We start from the raw sequence: 24153 nt of genomic DNA on the forward strand, positions 1-24153 counted from the left end.
GGATGATATGGACACATCCCGTTTTTTGTGTTTGTGGTTAAATCAAGGATATATGTCATGTGTTAAGGAAACAGATAAGATCTAATGACAAGGATGTTTTTATTCAAAAAAAGAAAATATACCGACTCATTTGAATATTTAAATCTTCTCTCAGATAAGCATAAAGTCTGCAGATAAACAGCAGGCTGCACAGTAGTTGTTTATCTGGGAAGAAAGGAAGTGTCCACAGGTATCTAAATATGTTTTATTTTAGAGTTTTGATGATGTTTATAATATTGGATTTTATTATGGAGTATGAAATTTTATTTATTTATTGAATATTGCATATTTTGAGTTGTTTATTGGAGTTTTATTTATTGATTGCAAATAGAATTTTTATACAGTTGGAGTTTTATTTATTTATTTGTTGTAAATATATTTTATTGTCAAGCTGGAGTTGTTTTATTATTATATTGTAGATATGTATACATGTTGAGAGTTTAAATTTTGTGCTTGAAGTTTAAAGTTGGCTTTTACATTAGGAAAAATGCTCAGAGTTATAATTATGATGATCTTATTTGTATAATGTATCATTTATGAATCTTTCTTTGTGTTTATTTAATGTATTATTAGGTGTGGACGAGCATTAAGCCCAGAAAACAAAAAGGAGATGCATAATTAATTTAAAGGTTGCCAACCTTTGAAAATTTGAATATACGAGGCTGGTTCAATAAAGAATTGCCCTGACTTAGCTGCAGAGGTGCTAGCCTCTTGATTCTTGGCACAGGTTTTAGTCCTCCTCTATATAGCCACCATGCGGATTTACACATTTTTCCCATCGATGGATGAGGCTATGGATACCGCTTTTGTAGAAGTGGTGTGGTTGGTCTTTGAACCATGACGCTGTTGCAGAAATGAGTGTCTCGTCGTCAGGGAAGTGGGTCCATGGAAGAAATGATTTGAGGGAAGGAAACAAGAAGAAGTCTGTGGTGCAAGATTGGGTGAGTAGGCTGGATTGGGCAGTATTTCGTATCCACAAGTGACCACTTGTGTTGTTGCAATTTCAGAAGTGCGAACTGGGGCATTGTCTTGAAGCATTCTCACACCTTTGGACAGCATGCCATGCCTACATGTTTTGATTTTCTCCCTTAATTTTGTGAGTAAGTTGGAATAATAGGCACCTGTAATTGTTCTATCTTTCAGCAGGTAATCAGTCATTATTATGCCTTTCTCATCCCAAAACACTGTCAGCAAGACCTTTCCTGCTGACGCTTGGACCCTTACCTTCTTAGGGGATGGGAAACTATGATGTCGCCATTCCATGGACTGCTTTTTACTTTCAGGGTCAAAATGGTGTATCCAACTTTCATCCTGAGTGATTAGACAAGAGAAAAAGTCTTCCTCATTTTTTTGGCACAGGGCTAATGACTCTTGTGATTTCTGTTGTCCATCAGCCTTCTGGAAACCAATCAATAATCGGGGAATCCATCTTGCACTCAATTTCTGCAAATGGAGTTGGTCATGAAGGACTGTTTCAACAGAGCCCACAGTAATCTTTACCTCCTGGGACAATTCACACAGATATCCGGCGAGCTTCCATGATTAACGACTCCACTTTTCTGATCGTGCTGTCATCAATGGCTGAATGAGGACGACCTGAAATGGGCTCAGATTCTACCGATGTCCGACCGCACCTGAACTGTGTATGCTTCACAATGCCATAGGGTGGGTCTTCATCCTTATATACAGCAGTCATCTCTTTGTGGATTTCTTTAGGAAATTTTCCCTTCAAGAACTGATACCGGATTACAGCTCTGTCTTCAACTTTGCCCATGATGCTACTTCATCACACGTTCAGCTCTGTAAGAGAAAAATAAATTAAGACACAGGGCTGAAATTTTAAACCTTTAGTACAGAGATAAGTATGATGGTACACACAAAATATCATGACTCTGCGATATGTGGAAGTAGGTGAGGGCGATTCTTTATTGAACCACCCTCGTAGGTTTTCAGTATTTAAAACTTTAGGTATAATACATTTTCACATAACATATCCAACATATCTAAGAGTAATGACCTCATTAAATGAATATAAGTTACCCATATAACTCACATTCATTTAATAAGGTCATTACTCTTAGATGTGTTCAAGAATGTTATGTGAAAATTTATTATACCTAGAGTTTTTAAATATTCCACTTCCATTTTGGAAATTGATTTCCATAGCAGACTAAGCCAGAAGAATGATTCTGACCAAGTTATTGGCACTTCTATTGCCAATAGAAGTGCCAATAGAGGTGGTGGAAGACATTGCCTTAGTCTTCCACCACCTCTAGAAAATCCTCGGACTGCCCATAAGAGAAGGTTTTTTTTTTTTGAAAACCCCAAACACGAGAGGTATTAGAACCTATAGTACTTAGTTACCGTGCTTGGATTGGAGGTTGAGAAGACGAGAGAAGATGTTTGTTGACACTAGACTCGAACTTCTGTAGACTGTAATTTTCAGGAAAGACACATGAAAGAAAGTTGTTCCAGAAAACAGCAGTTGAATGAATAAACGAGGAAGATGAAAAGTTGGTTCTGTGAATTTGAAGTTGGACAGTAAATGGATGTTGGCTGGTGGCGGCATGTCTTCGGACTGTTTTGAAAGAGAGAGCAGGAATTATAGAAGCCAATTCAGAAGAACAGTGCCCATGGAAGTATCTGTAGAAAAGGCATGCAGCAGAAACAGTATGTCTATGACACAGCGAGTGGAGAGTCTCTGTTAGAGATGACTCATTAATTAACCTAACTGCCCTCTTCTGAATGGAATCTAGAAGCCTGAGAGAGGTTTTTGGGGCACCGCCCCAGATGTGGGAACAATATTCCATGGTAGGGCGGATTTGCGATTTGTACAGAGTGAACAGCTGTTTGGAAGAAAAGTAACTCCTAGAGCAAAAGAGAAAACAAAGTTTTTTAGGTGCAGAGGAAGCAATATTTGTAATGTGCTTGTGCCAAGAGAGAGATTAGAAGTCAGGGTAACCCCCAAAAGTGATATATCAACTTGGCTAGAAATCGGAGTGTCACCAAAGATAAGCATAAGAGCAAAAGAATCCTTTTTGCGAGATATAAGACAAGACTGAGTTTTAGAAGGATTGAAATCAACTAAGTTGTTTTTGCTCCACTGGAGAATTACCTGAAGATCGGCATTTAAGGAATTGGTAGCAGATATTCGAGAAGTTAAAGTTCATTGAACAGGGCAAGGTTTCTCAAAATGGAAAGTGGAATGCAGTGTGCTGTCATCTGTAAAACTATGGATAGGATTTCCAATCAATGGAAGAAGGTTATTAATATACAAGAGGAAAAGAGTGGGGGAAAGAACTGAACCTTGGGGGACATCAGCATTAGTGGAGAAGTTAGAAGATAGAGAGCCATCTACCATCACCCTCAGTGAGCAATTAGAGAGAAAACTGTATAACCAATTACAAAAAACAGTTGGCAAACCATAAGATGGAAGCTTGTTTAGAAGACCTTTATGCCAAACACGATCGAAACCCTTTGAGATGTCAAGAGCAACTGCTTGTGTTTCACCAAACTTTTCCATTGAATTTGTCCATAAATGGGTAACAAGCCAGAATATCACCAGTGGATCGACACTGACGGAATCCATAATGACGATTGATCAGACAGAAGGTTTCTAGGTAGTTTAAGAGTTGGCTGTTAATTGATTTCTCCGTTACTTTAGAAAGAGTAGAAGTAATTGCAATGGGATGATAATTGGATGGGAGGGATTTGTTACACTTTTTAGGAACTGGCTGGATATGAGCAAATTTCCAAGCAGAAGAAAAAACACCTTAGCATCAAGATTCGTCAAAATACTTCTGACATCCTTTTGATGGAAGACCACAGAAGGCATTGAATGGAGCATGTTGGGAATGGTCGTAATGAACACTGTCAGTAATGAACACTTTTTTCAAGAAAAGTGTGAACAGAAAGTGGACATGGAAGAGTCCAAACGGATTAACAACTAATGAAATCGACTTCATCCTCACTAACAGAAGATTAACAATGGTAAGATCTACACTTGATATAGATGTAGGAAAGGAAAGGAAAAAACTGACTCGAGTAAATAATACAAAGGTCTTTGAGATAACAGAAGAAAAAAAAAGCAGTATGTACTTGAACTTAAGAACAAGTTTGAGCTTCTGCAGACTGCTCAGGACCAAGATATCAACGAGATATCAGTTAGGAAAGTTGGACTGGAGAAAGTCAATTTGCAAAGAGAAGAAGGCAAAGAGTTCCCGGTGATTAGTGAAGTGAGTAAAATGGTAGAGACAACAGACGACTTTGACAGAATGAGGTAGAGAGATTTTAAGCCAGAGAAGATCGAAAAGAGGAGATTCCAAATTACCAAGTCTCTGACAGGGAATATCGGAATGGGCAAATGCACAAGTACTACCTTTGAGGCGAAAGGAATCATGCAGTGAATAATTTGGGCAGTGAGGTGAGCAGTAGTGGAATCAACCGATAACTGAGATTCTGTCAGAAAAAGTACATGGGGTTTGGGAGACTGCAAGTGGAAATGGACATCGTTGAGATTAGAATTGAGACCACGTATATTTGTGAAATGAACTAGAAAGTGTTTGGGAGGTTTAGATCTTTTCGCAGATAAGCTTACTCTATTAGTTTTACAATTCATGGTGTATTCAATAGTAAGAAAAATTGGTTGGTGGGGGACATGCTGTATGAAGTTTTTGGATTTGGCGTATACATGGTAAGAATATACCCAGATCCTTGATGTAACGTGGCCTCTACATGCCCCACACGCATACAAACTACTCGGACTTCCTCCAGTCACTATTTAGCAGAGTAGAGGTAGCAAGGTTATACACTAGGGATTGTCTTTTTCCCGGATTTCGGTAATCCTGGGATCCGGGGATAAAAATGTTCTTTTCCCGGGATTATTGTAGGTGGAATTAAAACTGAAAATTTCACAGCATTTTATTTATTCCCTATATATTATTTATATTATATAATATATAATATTATATTATATATTATTTATAAACTACAAATTGAAACAAATTCAAAACTTACTTTTCAGAAACTTAACATGTTCTTTTTAAACCTTGACAGACCAGTGACTACATTGTTAAACAAAAATTTATTTCACTTTAGTTTATTTTGAAACTGATTTGGCAATTTACGTGTAATATGAACGTAAGAAACACAGGCAATTTACACTTTTATCGCTTAGTCTAATTCTAAGTTTGGTTATAAATAGTCCTGCAGCCAAAAAGCACCTTTCAGCTTCTACACTTGTTGGTGGTATTGATTCGAGAGCGTCCATTAATTTTAATACATTTGTTGTTTTTTCACCAGTTGCCTGAAAGATTTCGAACTCCTTGAATATATTCTTTGCAAGTGATTGACCTTCATGTTTAAGGGTCTTTAGAAACACATTGTTTGTTTTTTGATTTGACGCGCCAATTTCTCACAAAGCGTCTGCTGTCTTTCGCTCTCACTGTCACACTCTTTCTCGGAGTCTGAATGTGACGAATCAGATTTCGATGATTCAGAAGAGGAAAACCCAAGACGAGTTATTATTCGTTTTGCTGTAACCAACAAGGCTGACTTTCTTGGAAATGGTTGCAACTCGGTTTCTACTATTTTTCTATTTCTTTATAATACTTTTTTCCAGTTTTTATATACTTCAATAATCCAACCAAAGCTTTTGCCTTCTCTCGTTTATCCTTAAAATTAGTGCTTCTTGAACTTTTCTCGAAAAGATAGAATTTTGCTCAGAAAGTTCTTGTATGATGAAAGAAAAAACTCCCTCTGCAGTAAGAAGTGTCGCATCACGACGGCAAAGGTTTTGCAATCCGATTTCGATGGGTTTCGGCGCATGCACAAGGTCATTAAGAGCTGTATACTCTGCTTCACATATTGGATTTTTCATGTTATAGTCAATCATTGTTTTTTCAATTTGTGATTTTAACTGTAAGAATTGTTCTAACATGGCTACCAAACTGTTCCATCCAGTTTTAGATTCGAGTACTAGGCTTAAATTTTCTTGCTTGAATGAAGATTTAACATAATTCTGAAGAGTATCATTTTTCAAGGGAGTCTTTCGAACCATTCGCACAATCGTTCTAACTTTATTAATGATATTAGCTATGTTTAATGCACCGGAGAATAGGTCATCTCTGAAATCACATTTTTGTTCCTTATCAGGATTGTTTTCGAAGCTGAGATTTGAATCGTAATTTTCTGTTTCATCCTCTTCTAAATCTTCCTCACTGTCTTCAGTTGTTTCTACCTCAGTTACACCTTCTGAACCATTCCGTCTCTTGTATAGAACGTTGCATATTGCAAGGTGTATTACTGTCAGCATAGCAAAGCTGATGTTCACAATCTATCAACTGTCCAAATTTCACCATAACACTCGCTCCATCCATTACGCACGCAACTATATGATGCTCTATTGATAATTTAAACTCCAATAACTTCTGTTTTACTTCTTCAACCATTTCTTCGGTGTTTATTCTACCATTAATAGCAATCATTCCTAGATTCCAAAATTTGTCTTTATCTTGATGAACATTGATATTTAAATAACGTTTCTTTTTAAGCGACGAATATTCGTCTAGAGAAAGGCTGAATCTATCTCTTACCATTTCTTAATGATTGTTCATTTCTTTTATTAAATTTTCTTTTATAATATTATACTGTTTATACACTAATTGCATAACTTGATTGGGATTTTTAGGAAGAAGCAAACCTTTTTCACTGAATGTTTGCTGAATAAATTCACTTTTACATATGGCACTGATAGGAAATCCATCTACAGCTACAAGCTTTGCAATGATTTCTTCTTTTGTGTCTTTCTTTAAAAAACTAAACAATGTTGGCTGAGAATGAACAATTTTTAAACATTTCGAAGAGCTTTCTACAGATTCATCCCCTGCAGAACGTTTGAGGTTACAATCATTTGCCGACATAGGCTTCTCAATAGAATGTTTAGTTTTTAAGTGCCGAAGCAAGCCACTTGTAGAAAAACCTCTACATTTCAGTATTGCACCAGAATGACTACACTTTGCTGCTTCATTATTATTACATTTAATGAAGTACTGCCAGACGAATGTTTTTGATCTCTCCATCGTCACAAAATATTAAAACAATAAAATATATATAAAATGGTTTAACTGCAAGAGCCATTTTAGGACAAATGACATGTATAATCGAGAAGAGTCGAGACTTGAGAAATGATGATGATGACATTACAGAGATATGTAAGAAAGTGCTGGCCTTTCGCTTTCTGCTTTATATATATATATTGCAAATGTAATGTATGAAAATAAATATTTTTCTAAATTAAAATAATACATCTTTATTGCTGACGATATCTCAAATTATGAAGAAACTATTTATCTTGCCAGCGCACGATGATCGCATATATATATATGTGTGTAAGACTGTTAGTATTGATTATTAAAGTTAGTAATTCAGACCGGGAAATCGCGGAGCAAAAATCAACCGGGATCCCGGGAAACAATCCCTATTATACACTAGCTGATGCGGGAGCTTCCTAAAGAGTTTACCGATAGGTTCGGTCCAGTGTACTAACGCCGGCCTGCAATCACAGTTTTAGAACTGTACCCTCGAAATGCAAGGAAGATTGGATCCTGCCATGCTGTCCATCATAACCTCAAAAGTCGTCAGTCATACTGCATGACGGAAGATATGGGGAAGGATTGTCTGGAACTTAGCTCTAGAGACTAAACATGGGGTCCACCACTTCAAGCCTCCAATAAGCAAAGTGGTGGTATTGCACTGGTTGATGAGAGTCATCTATTGTTCTACTGTTTTGCTCCATGAGGAAGACCTTTACGGCTGCATGCGACTATGTGGTGCAGAAGTTTCTAATGAAAAGTGATGTTCTTATAAATGCTAGGTAGCGCAAATTTCATTAGTTGGCAATGCATAATTTTCTGAAAATGACAATATTACATTCTGCTTCTATATTCTGATGACTATAGAAGTGGAATGTAACCAACAATGCATTTTTAAGTTATTTGTTTAGTGCTATGGGTTGTATTGATAAGTTATTAATATTATAATAATATTATTAATAATATATTATTTATTAATATATTAATAAATAAGTCTTCTCTGCATGATTGCAGTGCATTATCTTCTATTTGACCAATATTATAGAGGTTCAAAGTTTGGTCAGCTTTTTTCCTGAATTTTTTGAAGGTGCTTTCTTGTTATTTAAGCATCCTTTATGTGACACCAAAATGATAATGCAAGTTAGTTCTTGAAATATATACTATTTAAAATAGTAGAACTATAACTAGTTTTTTTTTTGTAAGTTTTTTGATTTAGCAAGGAATGACTTTTTCTTTTAGTTTCTACATAAATATTCCAATAATATTATTAAAACATTTACAGGGAAAGCTATAGGACCAATATAACGTTAAACCACAGCACTGAAAATTCAACTATGGCCAGAACAAGGTTTACTAGACCTTCATTATCATCTGTAAGAGCCTTTTCTGATTCAAGAAGTGATGATGATGATGATGATAATAATAATGCAAGCAATGCTGGTTCATTTTCTACTGGTTAGTTCCTCTTTCTTGTTCTTATACACATGAGCACTTTAAAAAAGTATTTTATAATGAGAAATTGTTTGTAGTGATGGACCTATTCAGAAAACTAAGGTTACTAGCTACAAATGGACGGTATGTTTTTTGTTTTATGTTCCGGCGTAATTGAATGCCAAAATGAATTCTATTAATTCTTGTGTAAATTTTTTTAATTTTAATTTTATTTTTTTTTAAATTTTTTTTAGCTGTTAGAAGAAAAAACACAAGACGGACACAAGCTACAGATTTACTTAGAAATGAGTCCTCCTTTTCCACATATAACCATATGAATGCTAATTCATATACTAATGCAGGTCTAAGGCATACATATGGTAAGTTAGTTATTTATAGTCAAAATCAGAATTGAATTGTTGGTGTTGTTTCTTTAAAGCATAAATAGGGGAATTATGCATTATTGTGAAATATGTATAGTAAGTAAAAAGTTGGTTTTGGATTACATTTCATGAAATAGATTATCTTCTGAAATTAATAATTAATACTATTATATTATATTAATTTAATACATTATTAAATTAATACTGTTGTTATATTAATAGTATTAATTTAATTAAAAATAATTAAATTAGTACTATTTTAAGAATAATATTTTTACTCTTTTAATAGTGTAGGAAAAAAGTTTAGGAAAAGTTCAGGAAAAGATGAGATTAAAAAAAAAAACAAAAAAACCATTGCATTCTATATAGGCAGATTGAGTTTGCGCATTTTATGAAAAATAAATTTTTAAAATTCAAATAATATGTGGCGTATCATATTGAATATAATTTTTGACATCATTATCACCGGTAAGGTTCTTTTGTAGGATTATGTGATAATTCTATGACCAAGCAAGTCCTTCACTAAACCCAAAACCACAGAATATTTAAATCACGTTAGTAGATACTAGTTAGCACAACTGCAGATAGGTAGCATAGGATTATATTGCTACCTGACTTGCAGGTCTTGTGACCTGTCTAATCATGTCTGGAAACATCTATAACTGTTAGATGCAAAGGAGGTAATATGCATATTGCATACACATGGACAATGTGTATCTAAGAAAATAATTCTCTTTATTTTCTTAGTTTGTTTTTTCTGTTTATAAATGATCTGTACATGATAGGTAAAAACAGTTTTTAGATTTAGGGCTAAACTACAACCAGATTACATGAATTTTGGAAACATCAAAATCTATGTAGACCAGTGTAATGAGAATACTTTTATTGGTTTATTTATTAACTAGATTGACTCAAGCTCACACTATATAGTTTTTTGGAAATTTGGTGTGTTTCTACATTTTAAACAATTTAAAGTGTCATGTGGCTTACTTGAAAAGAAGGCCAAATTCCATGGGTGAAAGTGTATTCAACATTCAAGAAGGTTTTCCAGTTTTACAATAGAGATTTCTTGCTCTTTCATTCTTAACCATAGGAGTGGTTACTGTTCAAGTGTATGAGGAGGTTCCAAGAATTCATTGACAAATTTGTGAATTAAATTTTGAAACTGTGAGTAGTTTTAAAATCTAATATGTGCGAGCTTTTGTATGCCCTTTCAGTTAGACATTGGAAAGAATTTGAACTTGAGAAAGACTGTGTAAACTTAACTAACTTTTACAATATTTATATATTCCAAAAATTGATATCACCAAAAGTGCATACCCTTCCCCCAATGAATTCTGTGTACTGTGCCAGAAGTCTTTTGGGCTAATAAGCGTGTTAGTCCAAATATACTATTATAAATTTTATGGGTATTCTAGGTATTCCTTATGTAAAGTACTATGTTGTATCACCTTTAGTGCATAGCATGGTCTGGATATTAGTAGTGGTTAATGATGCAAGAAAGAAAGCTTATACAGCATCTGCCAAAAAAAAAAAAAAAAAAACACCCACCCTCCATCTCTTTTCCACCCTTCTAAAAATTTGTGAAAGTCTTCCTTAAATCTATTCAAACACCAGATGAAAATTTGTGCTAAATCACTGTCTGGCTGAAAGCAAATTTTTCCATTCTTCAGCTATCCTTTTTCAATTTAAATTTATATCTCTTTATGCGTGTTGTCTGAGAAAGAGTAAAGATAGTTTACTCAATCCGTTTATAGCCTTAAATGCTTCAATCAGGTATTCTCTCAGGTACCTAGTTTTCATACAGTGCAATTTGCAGAACCATAGTCTTTTATGGTAAATGTATGTTTTTGTGTCCTTGACTAATCTTGTTGCTCTTCTTTGAACTAATTTCAACAGATCCACATCCTTCTTAAAGTGAGGATTCCAGACCTCTGTGCAGTGCTCAAGGTTCAGCCAAACTATTGCATTATACTATGGGATAAGCACCTCCTTGTCCCTGCTGGAAAAATTCATGACAACCTGGTGGGCTGACCTAGCAGCCTACTCTTTGCTACTCAGAGAACTTCATTCAGACTGTACAATTACCCCAGGGTCTGTTTTGTTCTCTGCCATATTGAGTAATATATCGGCAGCAGTAATCTCAGAATGATATACCACTGATTTGTATTATGTTCTGGGATTACTGCTGCCTATATATAGTACATTGCATTTATCATTGTTAAACCTCATTTGCTACTTCTCAGCCCACCTGTCCAGCCTTTCTAGGCCTTGTTAGTATGCCTTGAATTCTGTCTTTAAATACCCTGGCAACCTTTGTATAATCTACAACACTCAGAAAAATAAACTTGATATGCTTTCATCAATATTGTTAATAAATACTGAAAACAGTAATGGGCCCAGCACTGAACTCATTTATAATCATCCTCTGTTTTCTGCCACTGCTCCAATTTGTATAGTAGTCTTTCATATGGAACAATATGAAAAGCTTTACTGAAGTCTAAGTATGTGATGTTAAAATTATTTTTTGTATCTAATTACCTGCGATTGGGAAAGTTTTACCTGTGGGAAGTCAGTACTTTTGAACCAGTCCATTGCAGCACTGTGATGTGGAGCATCATCTCTACTCTACATTCTGTTGTGCCAAGTGCAGGACAGATTTGTTGTGCCCTGGTGGTCTGGGAAGAGCTCTCACTATAAATCAGTGCGTATGGTCAGAGATGACAGACCTTTATCTCCAGTGAGGCACTGACTAGTAGGTACCAAGGTATCATAAAAGTCTCTCATCCAAATACTCCTCAGGCCATTGTAGCTGCCTGCCTGGCTATACATCCCTATTTGTGCAGTGGGGTATGAAAACCAAATGTTGGATATGCCAGATCAATATGTTTTTTTGTGTGGTGCCGTTGGAACTGTGATTTATCAGATCAAGAAACCTATTTCCAGTCATTTGCCATCAAATGGCTTTGCTCCCATGCCCCCCGTAGATGCATCCATTTATGACAAACCGGCAGAAGTGGTATTACTTTGGGTCCCATCAGCTATGATAGTCCAACTGTACTACTATCCTACTCATGGTGCACTTTGCCCTCTCCCCGAAGTGTATTGTGTGAACACTTTTTCCGTTGCAGCATCTAGTTCCTGTCCTTTCCTTTCAGGAAGAGTATGTAATTGCTTTTATTTAATTGTATGTGGGACATACATGATCAAAGGAAGTTGTTTATGAAAAAAATAAATATTTTGGTCTCTTTGATCACTCAATCCAAAATGCATCAAATGTATTTGTCAAAAAGTGGTCATACAGAAAGAGCTAAACGTTTTCAGATGAAAATTATAGTTGGGTGCTTCATCCCACCATCAGACATTAGGGAATCTGAGTTTGGATCTGAACCTGGCCACAGGCAGAAAAGATTTGTTTCATGTAGTGAGTTGCATGTCATGAATTTTAATGGAAGAGCTGTAGCCTACAAGCTTTTGATGGACAAACCAAATCAACACCATTGATTAGCATTGTGTAATGCACACCAAACCCCTGTGGATCAATCAGAACAGAATTGGTCTTGTAGAGCATTGAATCATGCTATTATACTCTTCCAGTATGGTAGATGTATTTGGTTATGGAAAATGCTTACTACCCAAGTGTACTTTCCAGCTTCACAGTTGGGACAAACAAGTAGCCCTTTCATCTTCCAACACGACAGTAATCCTTTCTTGGTAAGAGTACCCTTTTTGGGGTGGAATACTAAAACAGTCTTTTGCAACAGTCATTACACAGTAAAGTCATCATGTAGTGAGATGAAAATACTGGTGTTTACTGTGCTTGTTAGTGTTAAATTTATATAATGCCCAAGTAGCCAATATTTAAACGGTATCAGGCTAGGATAATCACTCTAATGATTAATCACTTTAATTATCCATAATCACTCTAACCATGTGACATTGAAGTTCCTCCAACTGAATGTGCAAAGAACTCATGCCAGAAAAGAAAATATAGATATCCTCATCATCTAGGAACCATGCACTCATGTGGATATGGTTAAGGGTTAGCCCCATTCCTCCAGAGTGGGAAACCATCTCTCACACAACCTGGGCAGATGTAATGATTAAAAATATCACACTCACTGTGATAAAAGTAAACTCTTTATGCACCTGCTTTGCATCATGTGCTCAAATTACTAGTTGCCTTGGCCCTCTTCATGTCATCTCAGCCTACTGAGATGACACACACACACGCGCACACACACACACACACACACACACACACACACACACACACACACACACACACACACACACACACACACACACACACACACACACACACACCAGTTGAAAACAGAAATATCACCCATTTCCCATTTTTGCATGAATTTTTAAAGACAAAGGTAATGGTTGATAAAAGTACTGGACTGCTTTCTGAATTTTTTCATATTTTAAAATGTTTATCCAGATTTAAAATTTTTTTGTATATCTGATTTTAAAGAAATCAGGAATTACTAGAATTTACAGAGTATTAGAAAGTTCTCAACAATCATAGATTTAAATTTCAATATTCAGCTTGTGCCACTTTTAATAGCATAAGATATTTTTTGCTTCAAGGTCTTTTATCCAATAGATTTTGAAGATCAGTGGGTTTGATATCTGAAGTCATTGCTCAGGATGACTTTTATTAATTACCTTGATATTATGAATTATCAGTATAATTACCAATACAATTATCAATTGTCGATGCAATTACCAATACAATTTTCATTTACCCTGGTGTTTCCTCTAACAGCTGGAATAACAGCTACAGCTCTGATGATCTGTGGCTATTACCCAAGCTGTTAGAAGAAACACCAAGTATTCTCTTCGAAGATGTATCATTCTATTTTTATGTTAAAACATTTGTAAATGAACAACTCTCTTGTTATTAGATTGGGCGACTCATTCCTTAGCTAACATTTTCACCAAATATTACCTTTTGCTTTTTTTATAATAAGATGTGTAAAACTAGATGTTTCACCACTACCAGAAACTGTCAGTATTATTTATGCCTTTAAGATGCATGAGGCTATTTGCAACAGTTCAGTATATTATGAAATGCATGACAAGAAGTGAGATACTATTGATTGTCTGAAGAGCCACAAGTCATTTTATTAGAAAAAGCTTATTGAGTTTATTAGCCTTATCTAAATGTAACTTTTTTCTCAAAGTATTCTTTACTAAATTTTGAAATTGGGCAGATAATTTTAAAAATTATTTCAGTGCTCTGCATTGAAAAATAACAATGATTTTCAGTACCTTTTATGATTTTAGTTACCTTGTCTTGATATTTTGATATTTGTTTACGAATAAGAGAAATTTACTTCAATATGATACGTAGAACACTTCCGCATGATACTCTCCAGAAATTAAAATGAATAAAAGATTAATGCAAAACAATTACAGTAAAAAATCAATTGAAAACAATTCAAAAATTAATTAAAAATTCAAAAAAATTTTTTATTAATTAAAAATTTAAAAAATCAATTAAAAATTAATTAAAGTTAAACTTAAATTTGAAAAATGATTACAAATATTGATATCAACGTAGAATGTATGAGCATCATAATGCTGTTATATACTATCTTGATATTTTGATTATATAAAATTAAATAATTATATGAATCTGAATTACTGCTTGGTTTCTTTCAGGAAGGTATTCAGAATACTCAGGTAAGACAGACATTATTTATTCCATTTTATTTTATTTTCTGTTTTAAATAATGGGGGCAACAGATGATAAGAAGTGAAATACCATTGATTATCTGAAGAGCCACAAGTCATTTTATTAGAAAAAGTTTATTGAGTTTATTTGCCTTATCTAAATGTAACTTTCTTCTCAATGTATTATTCGATCTGTTGTTGTGGAAGTTGATAGCTTGAATAAATTCAAGGGAAAACTAGACAAACTATTGGAAGATTTTTTTTTTTTTTTTTTTTTTTTGGCTGATGCTGCATAAGCTTGCTTTCTTGCATCATTTGCCACTGCGTATGCAAGTTTATTTCGAACTTTTTGTAATATTTTAGAATATCAGCAACCAGAATTCATTGCTCTCTGTGGATATGCATGGTTGAATATCAGCTTTGTCACTTCCCACATTTGTTTAAAGGGCTGAGTTTGAAATTTGACAAAGGTGAAAGAAATTTATTTAAGGCCTTTTCAAGTGGGGGTAATACTATTATGAATTTGTTTCAGGATTAAACTCTGTAACAGCTAACTTGCTAGTGCAAGATTTTTATCTTGAAACAAATTCATAACAGTATTGCCAGATCTTGCATATTCCAAAATATTAATGAATGATTAAATTTTAAACATGTTTGCTGTATTTGGCATGGTGCATTCAGTGTGCTGTAATTTTCAGCTTGTTGAGAAAAGACAACATTCCAAAAATTTGTAAATAATGGTTGAAGTTAAAAGTCTGGAATTTATCATCTAAAAGTGAATCTTACTTTTGGGCTAAGCTGTATTTCAGAAAAAACTCAGTTTTATTGACTATTTATTCTGTGTACATAAACTAACCTCAACAGAAGCAAAACAGAAATTAAAACAGTGTTTTACCAAACTATATAAAAATATTAATTGTTAATGCCAATTGCTCAGAGTTCAATCAATGTGATGACCGAATCAAGCAGTTCATTTCATGTGCCTTTACTTTACACTACTCATATACTTACTTTTTAAGAATGACTGCTTATGTGCAATATGGTACAGCACTTGTGTATACTGGTGAATGCTTATATGTGTCTGATGCAAAGAACATGTTAAACATTTCTTAATAATAGTCTAGAAGGTATTCTCTGCAGCTCTCAGTGCTGAATGTCCATATCTAGTAGCTGAGTCACTTTCCATCTTTATGGAATAACGCATGTGTTTGAATCCAGTGTTCAGTATACAGGGAACTTCTTGAAGCCTGTTCAAAGTCAGATTAAGTTAGCCACTCTGAACAGAGGTGTGAAGTTTTTTGGGCTTTACCCTGTTTCTTCACCAGCTTATAAACACATTCAGTTTGGAAAACATGCAGTTTGTAGATGTGATACACACCTGAAATAATTTCTGTAAATTGAAATGGCATTAAAATAAACTATTTAGGTTGAGAGAAAAAAATTATTATAGTATCTCCTTCTCATAGTTTAAATTTTTAAGTTGATTAGTTTTATAGGTTTTTTTCTCCCCCTTAGCAGTATGGAATATGCTTTTAGAAATATGGTTGAACAGTATTAGTATTAGAATGGACAAATGGTGCAAGGAGGCAGACTTGTTCTGCCTCTTCCAAAAAAAAAAAAAAAAAAAAAACCCTAAACATAAAGTAAATAAAAATAAATAATAATAAAAAAAAACTACCAGAAATGCCCATCTGTTTGTTCGTTGAATTTTGGCAAACTCTCCATCTCGGCTAGCCTTGTGATAAAAGTTATTCCAGTAATTTGCTGATGATATACAGCTCACTGCATGAAAGGAAAGGAAACGAAACATCATGAGATATAGTATTCTGTTACTCCTTCAAATTTTTATATCTGTGCTTCATTGTTAATTTTTATTTCACCTGATAGTGAGAATATATCTCCCCATTTATTTCCTTCATGGCTTTAAACCTCAATCAGACTCCCCCCTCCCCCATCCTCTCAAGGTGTCTAATTGCCAGACTTGCAATCCATACTTTCTAAGTCATTCTTCATAGGTACAATGCATATTACTTCTCGTTAGTCTGGTTGTTCTTACCTGAATTACAGTATTCCAAGTCTGGTCTCTCAATCATCTTATTTGGGGGAATAACTACCTTCTTCTCCCTACTTGCAAAGATCTGATTAAACATTGGGAGGACACTATGTTCGTTCCTGGCCACCTGTTTACATTATATGGAAAACTTTGTCTGTTTGTGCTGTAACCCAATAATCTTTCTTGTCTTGAAATGATTGGCAACAAATATAGTTGTTAGACTATATTTGTAACCAATATGCTCATTTTTCATCAGTATAGTCAATACAACATTCCTTCAATTTTGTTCTGGTCATTATCCATTCTTCTGACTTTCATATCATCAACAACATTCCCTGTATTCTCTAATCAGTATCAGTAAGGAAGATTGGAAACAAGAGGTTAGGCTTTTGCACTCCCTCAGGAACAACATTAGTTATGCTGTTCCACTCTTAAGTAAACTCATTTATGACTACCCCTGTCCTCTGATTCACTCGAGGAGCTTTCCTATAATTCCAGCATCCTCTGTTTAAGTTTCATGAGAAATACATAATTTCCAACTCTCCAGATTTATGATAAACAGTTTTTTTGACGCATTCTCTCGCCAACTGTCTTGGGGGAATAATTATTTTCTTCTCAGAAAAAAAAAATATATAAAAATTCATTGTTAAGCATTTTAGCAGTGACTTTGTCCTATGTGGGTGAGTAGTGAATTTTCATAGTGGGCTCTCTGGATGAATTTTTTCATTGAATTTTGAAACTTTGTAAAAATAAACTTTATCTAATATTGGATCTGAATTCCACAGAAACACTTCAATTTTGTCTTTCATAAGCCCAAATAAGACAACTGAAGCCAACAAGGTGACCTTCTCTAATTTTTTTCAAAGCTATTTTTGCGCTGACATTTATTATAAACTGTGTCTACAATTAATTGGGAACACAGATGACAGATGGCAGCATGTATTAGAAAAATTTCAAGAAAGTTTGTACATATTAAAGATCGTTCAAATAGTATGTTTGAAGCAACCTTCAAAAGTGAATTTTGTTAGAAATTTGGAAACAACACATTCTGCAAATTTGTGTTTGAAATTTTATTTTTCTCTGTTTCACAATTTGGCTGTGAGGTGTGTTAGTCTGTTATTGCAAAGTGTAAAGTCAGTATTTGTTTTTTTTTGTACACATGATGCAAAGTTAAATTTAATTTAACTGTGTCCTTCAGTGAGAAATGCAATGCAGTGTTATGTTTAGAAGATATATGTACAAGATTTTCTGCATATATGTTCTGGAAAAAGTTATATGAAAATAGATTTTGTATTTCATAGCGAAGGTGAGTGTCTTCTGCTGTTTTTCTTAAAATAAAGTTCCTCAGGGCACCTCCTCATCCATTTACATTTATCTTTATTTATCCCATTCATCTTGTAATTTGAACTGTACCCAATGTACTCATTGGGTTGTTATCAGCCATTTACATCAGGATTCAGCTGAACAGGGAACCAGACTGACCACAGGTGTTTACTGAAATTTGAATCACAGCGGTGGTGTCTTACAGAGGTCCTCACAATTTATATCTGCACTGAATCATACTTGTAACCTTGAAAAGAAAATATGAAATTATTGTCACTGAAAAAGGATATTTATTGAATCAGTTCCTAGTTGTCTTAATGAATTTGTACTAAGAACAGTTATTTTGTTAGGCGATTAGTCAGATTTTTTAGTTAGTATTTATGCCTTTAACCCCCTTCCCAGAACATTTTTTTCCTGAAAACGTGCCATAACGGATCGACTTTTTCTATTTTACAGATTAAAAGTATGCATCATGCGAATACTCATTGTATAGTTTTTGTGTTTTTTTATAAATGGGAGTAATTAACCCATTTGGGCTATCCCGAGTTATCTCGTGTATGCCAAAAAGTGGGCAAATTATACAGATTTTTTTAATAAATTAGCACTTCAGCTAAAAGAAAGGAACAGAAAAACACCCTTCACTATTCGTTATATAGATAAATTTAAAAAATCAAGTGGAACATACAAACAGTAATCGTGAACTAACTACATTTTGACACATGGCCGCTGCAAGTGGATAAGCGAGGTAAGCGTCGCTTGTGAGTGGCAGTTCAAGAGCGTGCCGAAATATTTTTCGATATTATTTTCTAATTGGTTAACACTTACCAGTATTCATCATTTAGGATGGCATTTTTTTATTTTGCTTACTGGCGGCATAGTCACCCTTTGTGAATTGGGAACACATTTGCACATCTCCAATCTATGGGAACCACCCCTGAGTCGAAGGAAGCTTTCATAATTATAGCTAAGGATTTGCTTAATTCCTTTGCTGCCTCCTTTAATATAACTGGATGGACCCCATTTGCCTTCCCTATGTTTAACTTCAACAGTTTCTCCTCCACTTTGCTCTCAGTTATTACAAAATCACTTAGCTCCCTGTTAGAGTTTGATAAACTTCTGGCATTCCCCTCCTTGAATAACTCCTCATGTGTGAATGTAATGCAAAATACTCATTTAATTTACCAGCTACCTAAGCATGATCATCAATAGTTGAATCATCTATGTTAAGTGAACCAATGTGATTCATTCCTTTCCTTCCAGAGTTTACATAAGTAAAGAACTCTTTGCTGTTTTTCTTTGCATCCTTTGCCAAAGATTTCTCATGATCTGCCTTCACCTGCCTAACCTCCTTTGTGACTTGATTACAGACAAGTTTTTATCTGCCTTAGGCTTCTGTTCTTAGGCTTTAGATAATTTATATGCATCCCATCCATTTTTCTTCTCTGCCACAAGCCTCATTAATTCATCTGACATCTATTTAGGCCTAAACCCTGAACAGTATTTCTTAGTTGGTATGAACCTTAGTAGACTCCAACATTTAGTCCCTGAAGGCTTCTCATTTAAAATTCACCATTGGTAACATAATCAATTGATCCTACTGAATAGAATTTAAAAAAATCTCTGAGACCACTGTAGTCACCTTTATGAAAGCAAAAACCCTTACCGTGTGATGGTAGTTATATCTTTAAGTAAATTCCACTTCAGTACACTGTGATCACTGCCACCTAGTGGTTCCTTTATCTGCAGATTCTTAATGCATAAAGAATCACTGCTGATAATCAGATGAAGAGTATTGCCCCCTCTGGTTGCCTCTCGAACATGTTGCTGTAGAAAGCAGTCATCCAATAAATCTACAAAAGTGTTGCTAGTGTGCGAGTGACAAAACCACAAGTTCCAGTCATTATCTGGAAAGTTAATGACTGGACCCACCCTGTTTCTCTGCACAATTGCTCATTTTACTCATGAAATGCATTAGGCCTATAACACGCACCTACTCTCATTTTCCCTTTCCCAGTGTTTATTTTACACCACACTTACTCAACATTGCATTGTCCACCTATGTCAGTGGATGCACTTCTTTATATGGCACCTTGTTAGCCAGGTGGGAAGAAGTGTGCTACTTGATTAGCCTCGGTCTAGTCAAGTAGCACATTTCTTGGTTAGACCGGGGTTTGAGCCCATCACCACCAAATACAGAGGATGTGGAAAGGTCGGGGAATGACCACTGCATATTCCCAGAGCAATATGGCCCTAGTTGCTAATGCTCCTAAAAACCAAATGCTCCTTATATTTTATGTGTTTCTTAACTAACAGCATAACCCCTCCTCCCTTCCTCTCCTATCTACTCATTCCAATAGAAGCAGTGCAAGAATGATTTTCACCTCTTCCTGTGGCTATCATTAATCTATTGGTCTGTGAATCCCCCAAAGCTAGCAATTTTCTGACCCACCTAACAATGCCTCAATAACATCAGCAAATATTCTTGCACCCTTTCTATTTAAGTGTATCCCATCCCTATAGAAACAATCTCTCTTGTTAATAAGCACAGACCACACTGAGAAAAATTCTAACCCATGAACCTTGCACAATCTCTTCAGGGCCAAATTGACCAACAAGGCTCTCGGCATTCTCCCCCCTATCATGTCTGGGCAGAATTGCAGACACTTTCAAATTTAACCCCAAGTCACGACTTTTTTTTCAACACTGACCTGTACTTGTTAAGTAAGTCCACAGATCTCGTAGTCTTAATGTCATTAGTATCAACGTGTACATCAGTATCACCCTTTGTGCCCTTAAAAGATGATATCTGCTCTACAACGTCATCAACTTTTGCTCCTGGCAGACATACACTGGTCCTATTCCACCTATCCTTTTTGCACAATATATTTCCCTTCTCCCTGACAATAGAATCACCGACAATAACTAGCTCCTGTGGGACCAGCTCATTCTGCCTTGAAGTTTCCACTATGTTGCCTGATGATCAAGTTCAAGCTCTGACATTGATGTGGGCAGCTGAGAGCTTGATAGGCCCAATTTAAGTCCTTCGAGGCCATCTATCTTGTCCTTCAATCTTTCATAAAGTCCCATAACAACGCTGAGTTCACGCCTAACTTCTTCACAATTCTTACATCAAGCACACACACAAAGACATCCTCCCTTGGCAACATCATGTCCCATTCCAGAAAACAAACATTTCAGAAGTTGCACATTTCTTTAGGCTGTAATTCATTGAAGAATCGCCTTCTTCGGTTCTTCTCCGAGCCACAGCACTCCCACTACTTTGTGCACATTGCTTTGCTGCTCTAGTCTGGGGCATGATTTCCGTTTAAATATGATTTAATTAATTAACAATGAAATGGTTAATAAATTTAATTGATTAATTTACTACTAAGGCGCCTCCGTAGCCAGGTGGGAAGGAGCAGCAGTGCGTAGCACAGGCTTCTTGATTAGACCGGGGTTCGAGCCCGTCACCACTAAATACGGAGGATGCGGAAAGGTCAGGGAATGACCACCGCATATCACGGAGCAATATGGCCTTAGTTGCTAATGCTCCTAAAAAAAAACCAAATAACAAATAGATTAATTTACTATACTATATTTGACTATACAATACTATACTAAAGCTAATGCAGTAATACGTATTCCGCTATATAGTTTTATGTTATACCTCAGCTATCAAATTCAAGATATATGTTATCAAGTTACGCTATACCATAACGATCACAATGCTAAATTTGTTATATCCTTAGCTAAATACAAAAGATATATCCCCAAAAAAGTGATTAAAACGTTCAAAATTTATTATTTATTACAATTAAAGCCCTACTATTCTTCTAATACTATTCTTCCTACTACTATTCTTCTGATTATGCTACGATATTCCAGCCAAAACACCAATACGATAGTGGTAAGAGTAGCGAGTTGTAACTTACAAAGTCACTAGCTAAATTTAAAAAAATACGCTGATAAACACTACTAAGTCTATTTAATCTGTTTGTAAAACAAATTAATCCGTTAACTAATCAAAAAATGCAACAGATGTATGCCCAAAAAGTGATTAAACCCATCAAAATATCTATTTATTACAATTTAAACCCTACTATTCTTCTGAGCTACTGGGTTACGCTACAGTATTCCCGCCAAAACACCGCTATAATAGTGGTAGGAGTAGCAAGTTGTAACTTACAAAATCAGCTAAATTTAAAGAATAAGCTACCAAATGCCACTAAGCCTATTTAATCTATTTGTAAAACACAAATTAATCTGTTAGCTAATCAAAAAATGCAACAGATATACAACAACCTTCAAAATTTATTATTTATTACAATTAAAACCCTACTATTCTTCTACGCTACTGATTACGCTACGATATTCCAGCCAAAACACCAATACGATAGCAGTAAGAGTAGCGAGTTGTAACTTACAAAGTCACTAGCTAAATTTAAAAAATAAGCTAACAAACGCCACTAAGCCTATTTAATCTATTTGTAAAACACAAATTAATATGCTAACTAATCAAAAATACAATCAAATTTCAATGAAAACTTATTGGCTTGCAGCAGCTACAGAAGTCTACGTCTTCACTGAGGTATTGTGATTGTATTAAGTGATAAAATAAAGATCAAAACATTACATTTTGATTCAAGTTAGAGAAAAGTGTGAATGAAACCTGCTCCTTATTCCCCCAATTTATCTCCCCTTGACTACTTCTTGTTGGCAGAAAGCAGTGTATGCCAAAAGGACAATGATTTGATAGAAAATAAATTTGACAAAGGAATTGGTGGTCAGTTAAAATTCATTTAAGAAAAGTTTCCATGCTGCTTTTTGAGTAATTTCACAAGAATATAACTGCTCAAGGCAATTACTTTGAAAAATATTAAAAGTTTTCTTTTTCGTATTCTAACATTGGGTTTTCTTTAAATTAACTCACTTCTGGAATTTAATTATTAAACCATGTATTTTAAGTATTAAACCATATATCATTGTTAATTTGAAATCAGATTTTTCAAAATGCAATGTGTTTCAAAGCTACTCTTCCTGACTAATGATATAGAGTTATACACATATTTTAGTATCGATAATTCAAAATGCATCCACGATAAAATTCAGTCTGAAGTGAGTCAGTGACTTGTGAATAGCTTGTCTAATTTGAAAAGATTGCTGAAACCAACTACATCATTACAGTCAAACATCATTATAATGAAATTGATTGGAAGAACTATAATGAAAATTTGCTACCGTAAAGTATATATGTCAGCTTTAAATTTTACTATTCTGTCTCCTTCCCTAAGTATTGGATGTGCAAAATTAGAGGGAATTCACATACCTCTGAGTCACACTACAGCTGCATACGTAATACATTTTGTTCATATTGCTAAAACCAAAATACAGTTATCACTAACGAAATACGATTTCCCAATGCGTATGCTGTACATATTCAAGTCACCACATATACACTTTATATGAAAGAGAATAATAATGAATGTTCTTCGTAGTAAAATCACTTTTGCAATGGAGGATAAAAAAAAAAAAATAATAACTATTGCAGAATCTTTCTTGGTTTCTTAGACTTAATAACAGAGATTGCTGAGTTTTATTTTTGCTGCCATAACAGTCATGCAGCTCAATGTATGGGGGGGGGGAGTCTCTAAAGTTTATAGCCCAATTTAGATTTCGTGAAAGACAACATTGCCAATCTGTGCTGTTTCTCTTGTGTGTTTACAGAAAATTTCAGGTTATAACTATATTCTTCTCCCTTACAGATTGCATTGAAGTGTGGAATGTGAATAAAGATGGTGACTGTTGAGAGACTCAAGCACAGTGCAGTCATTGAGTACCTTCATTTAAAGGGAATATCACTGAAAAGAAATTCAGACATTCTGGGAACCTTACCCTTCATACTCCACGGCCAAAAAATGGGTTGTAGAATTTAAGCATGGACGAGACAGTGTTGAAGATTCACCCTGCAGTGGGAGGCATGTAACTGTGTCAACACCTGCAAATTTGGATGCCATTCACGACTTGATCATGCAAGAATGCATAATAACATTGAAGCACATTGGACAACATTCATTATCTTCTATGAATGAGCTCACGATATTGTGGTGCATGTTTTTGGAACGAAGAAGGTTTCTTTGAGGTGGGT

At 34.9% G+C, this 24153-nt stretch overlaps 1 protein-coding gene across 2 annotated transcripts in view; it reads left to right on the plus strand.

Moving 5' to 3' along the window:
- LOC150082990 (uncharacterized) overlaps window positions 1–24153 on the plus strand; it is a 389813-nt gene that overhangs the window by 108282 nt on the left and 257378 nt on the right. For both annotated transcript variants that reach the window (XM_090376961.1, XM_090376963.1), the window contains exons 4-6: window positions 8413–8585; window positions 8816–8941; window positions 14621–14641. In XM_090376961.1, coding sequence (XP_090233087.1) covers window positions 8413–8585; window positions 8816–8941; window positions 14621–14641 — 320 coding nt within the window. The remainder of the gene's footprint in view (window positions 1–8412; window positions 8586–8815; window positions 8942–14620; window positions 14642–24153) is intronic.

This window comes from Mastigoproctus giganteus, chromosome 7 (assembly GCF_048544385.1).
Source record: "Mastigoproctus giganteus isolate SK-2022 chromosome 7, ASM4854438v1, whole genome shotgun sequence".
In the NCBI taxonomy this organism is placed as follows: Eukaryota; Metazoa; Arthropoda; class Arachnida; order Uropygi; family Thelyphonidae; genus Mastigoproctus; species Mastigoproctus giganteus.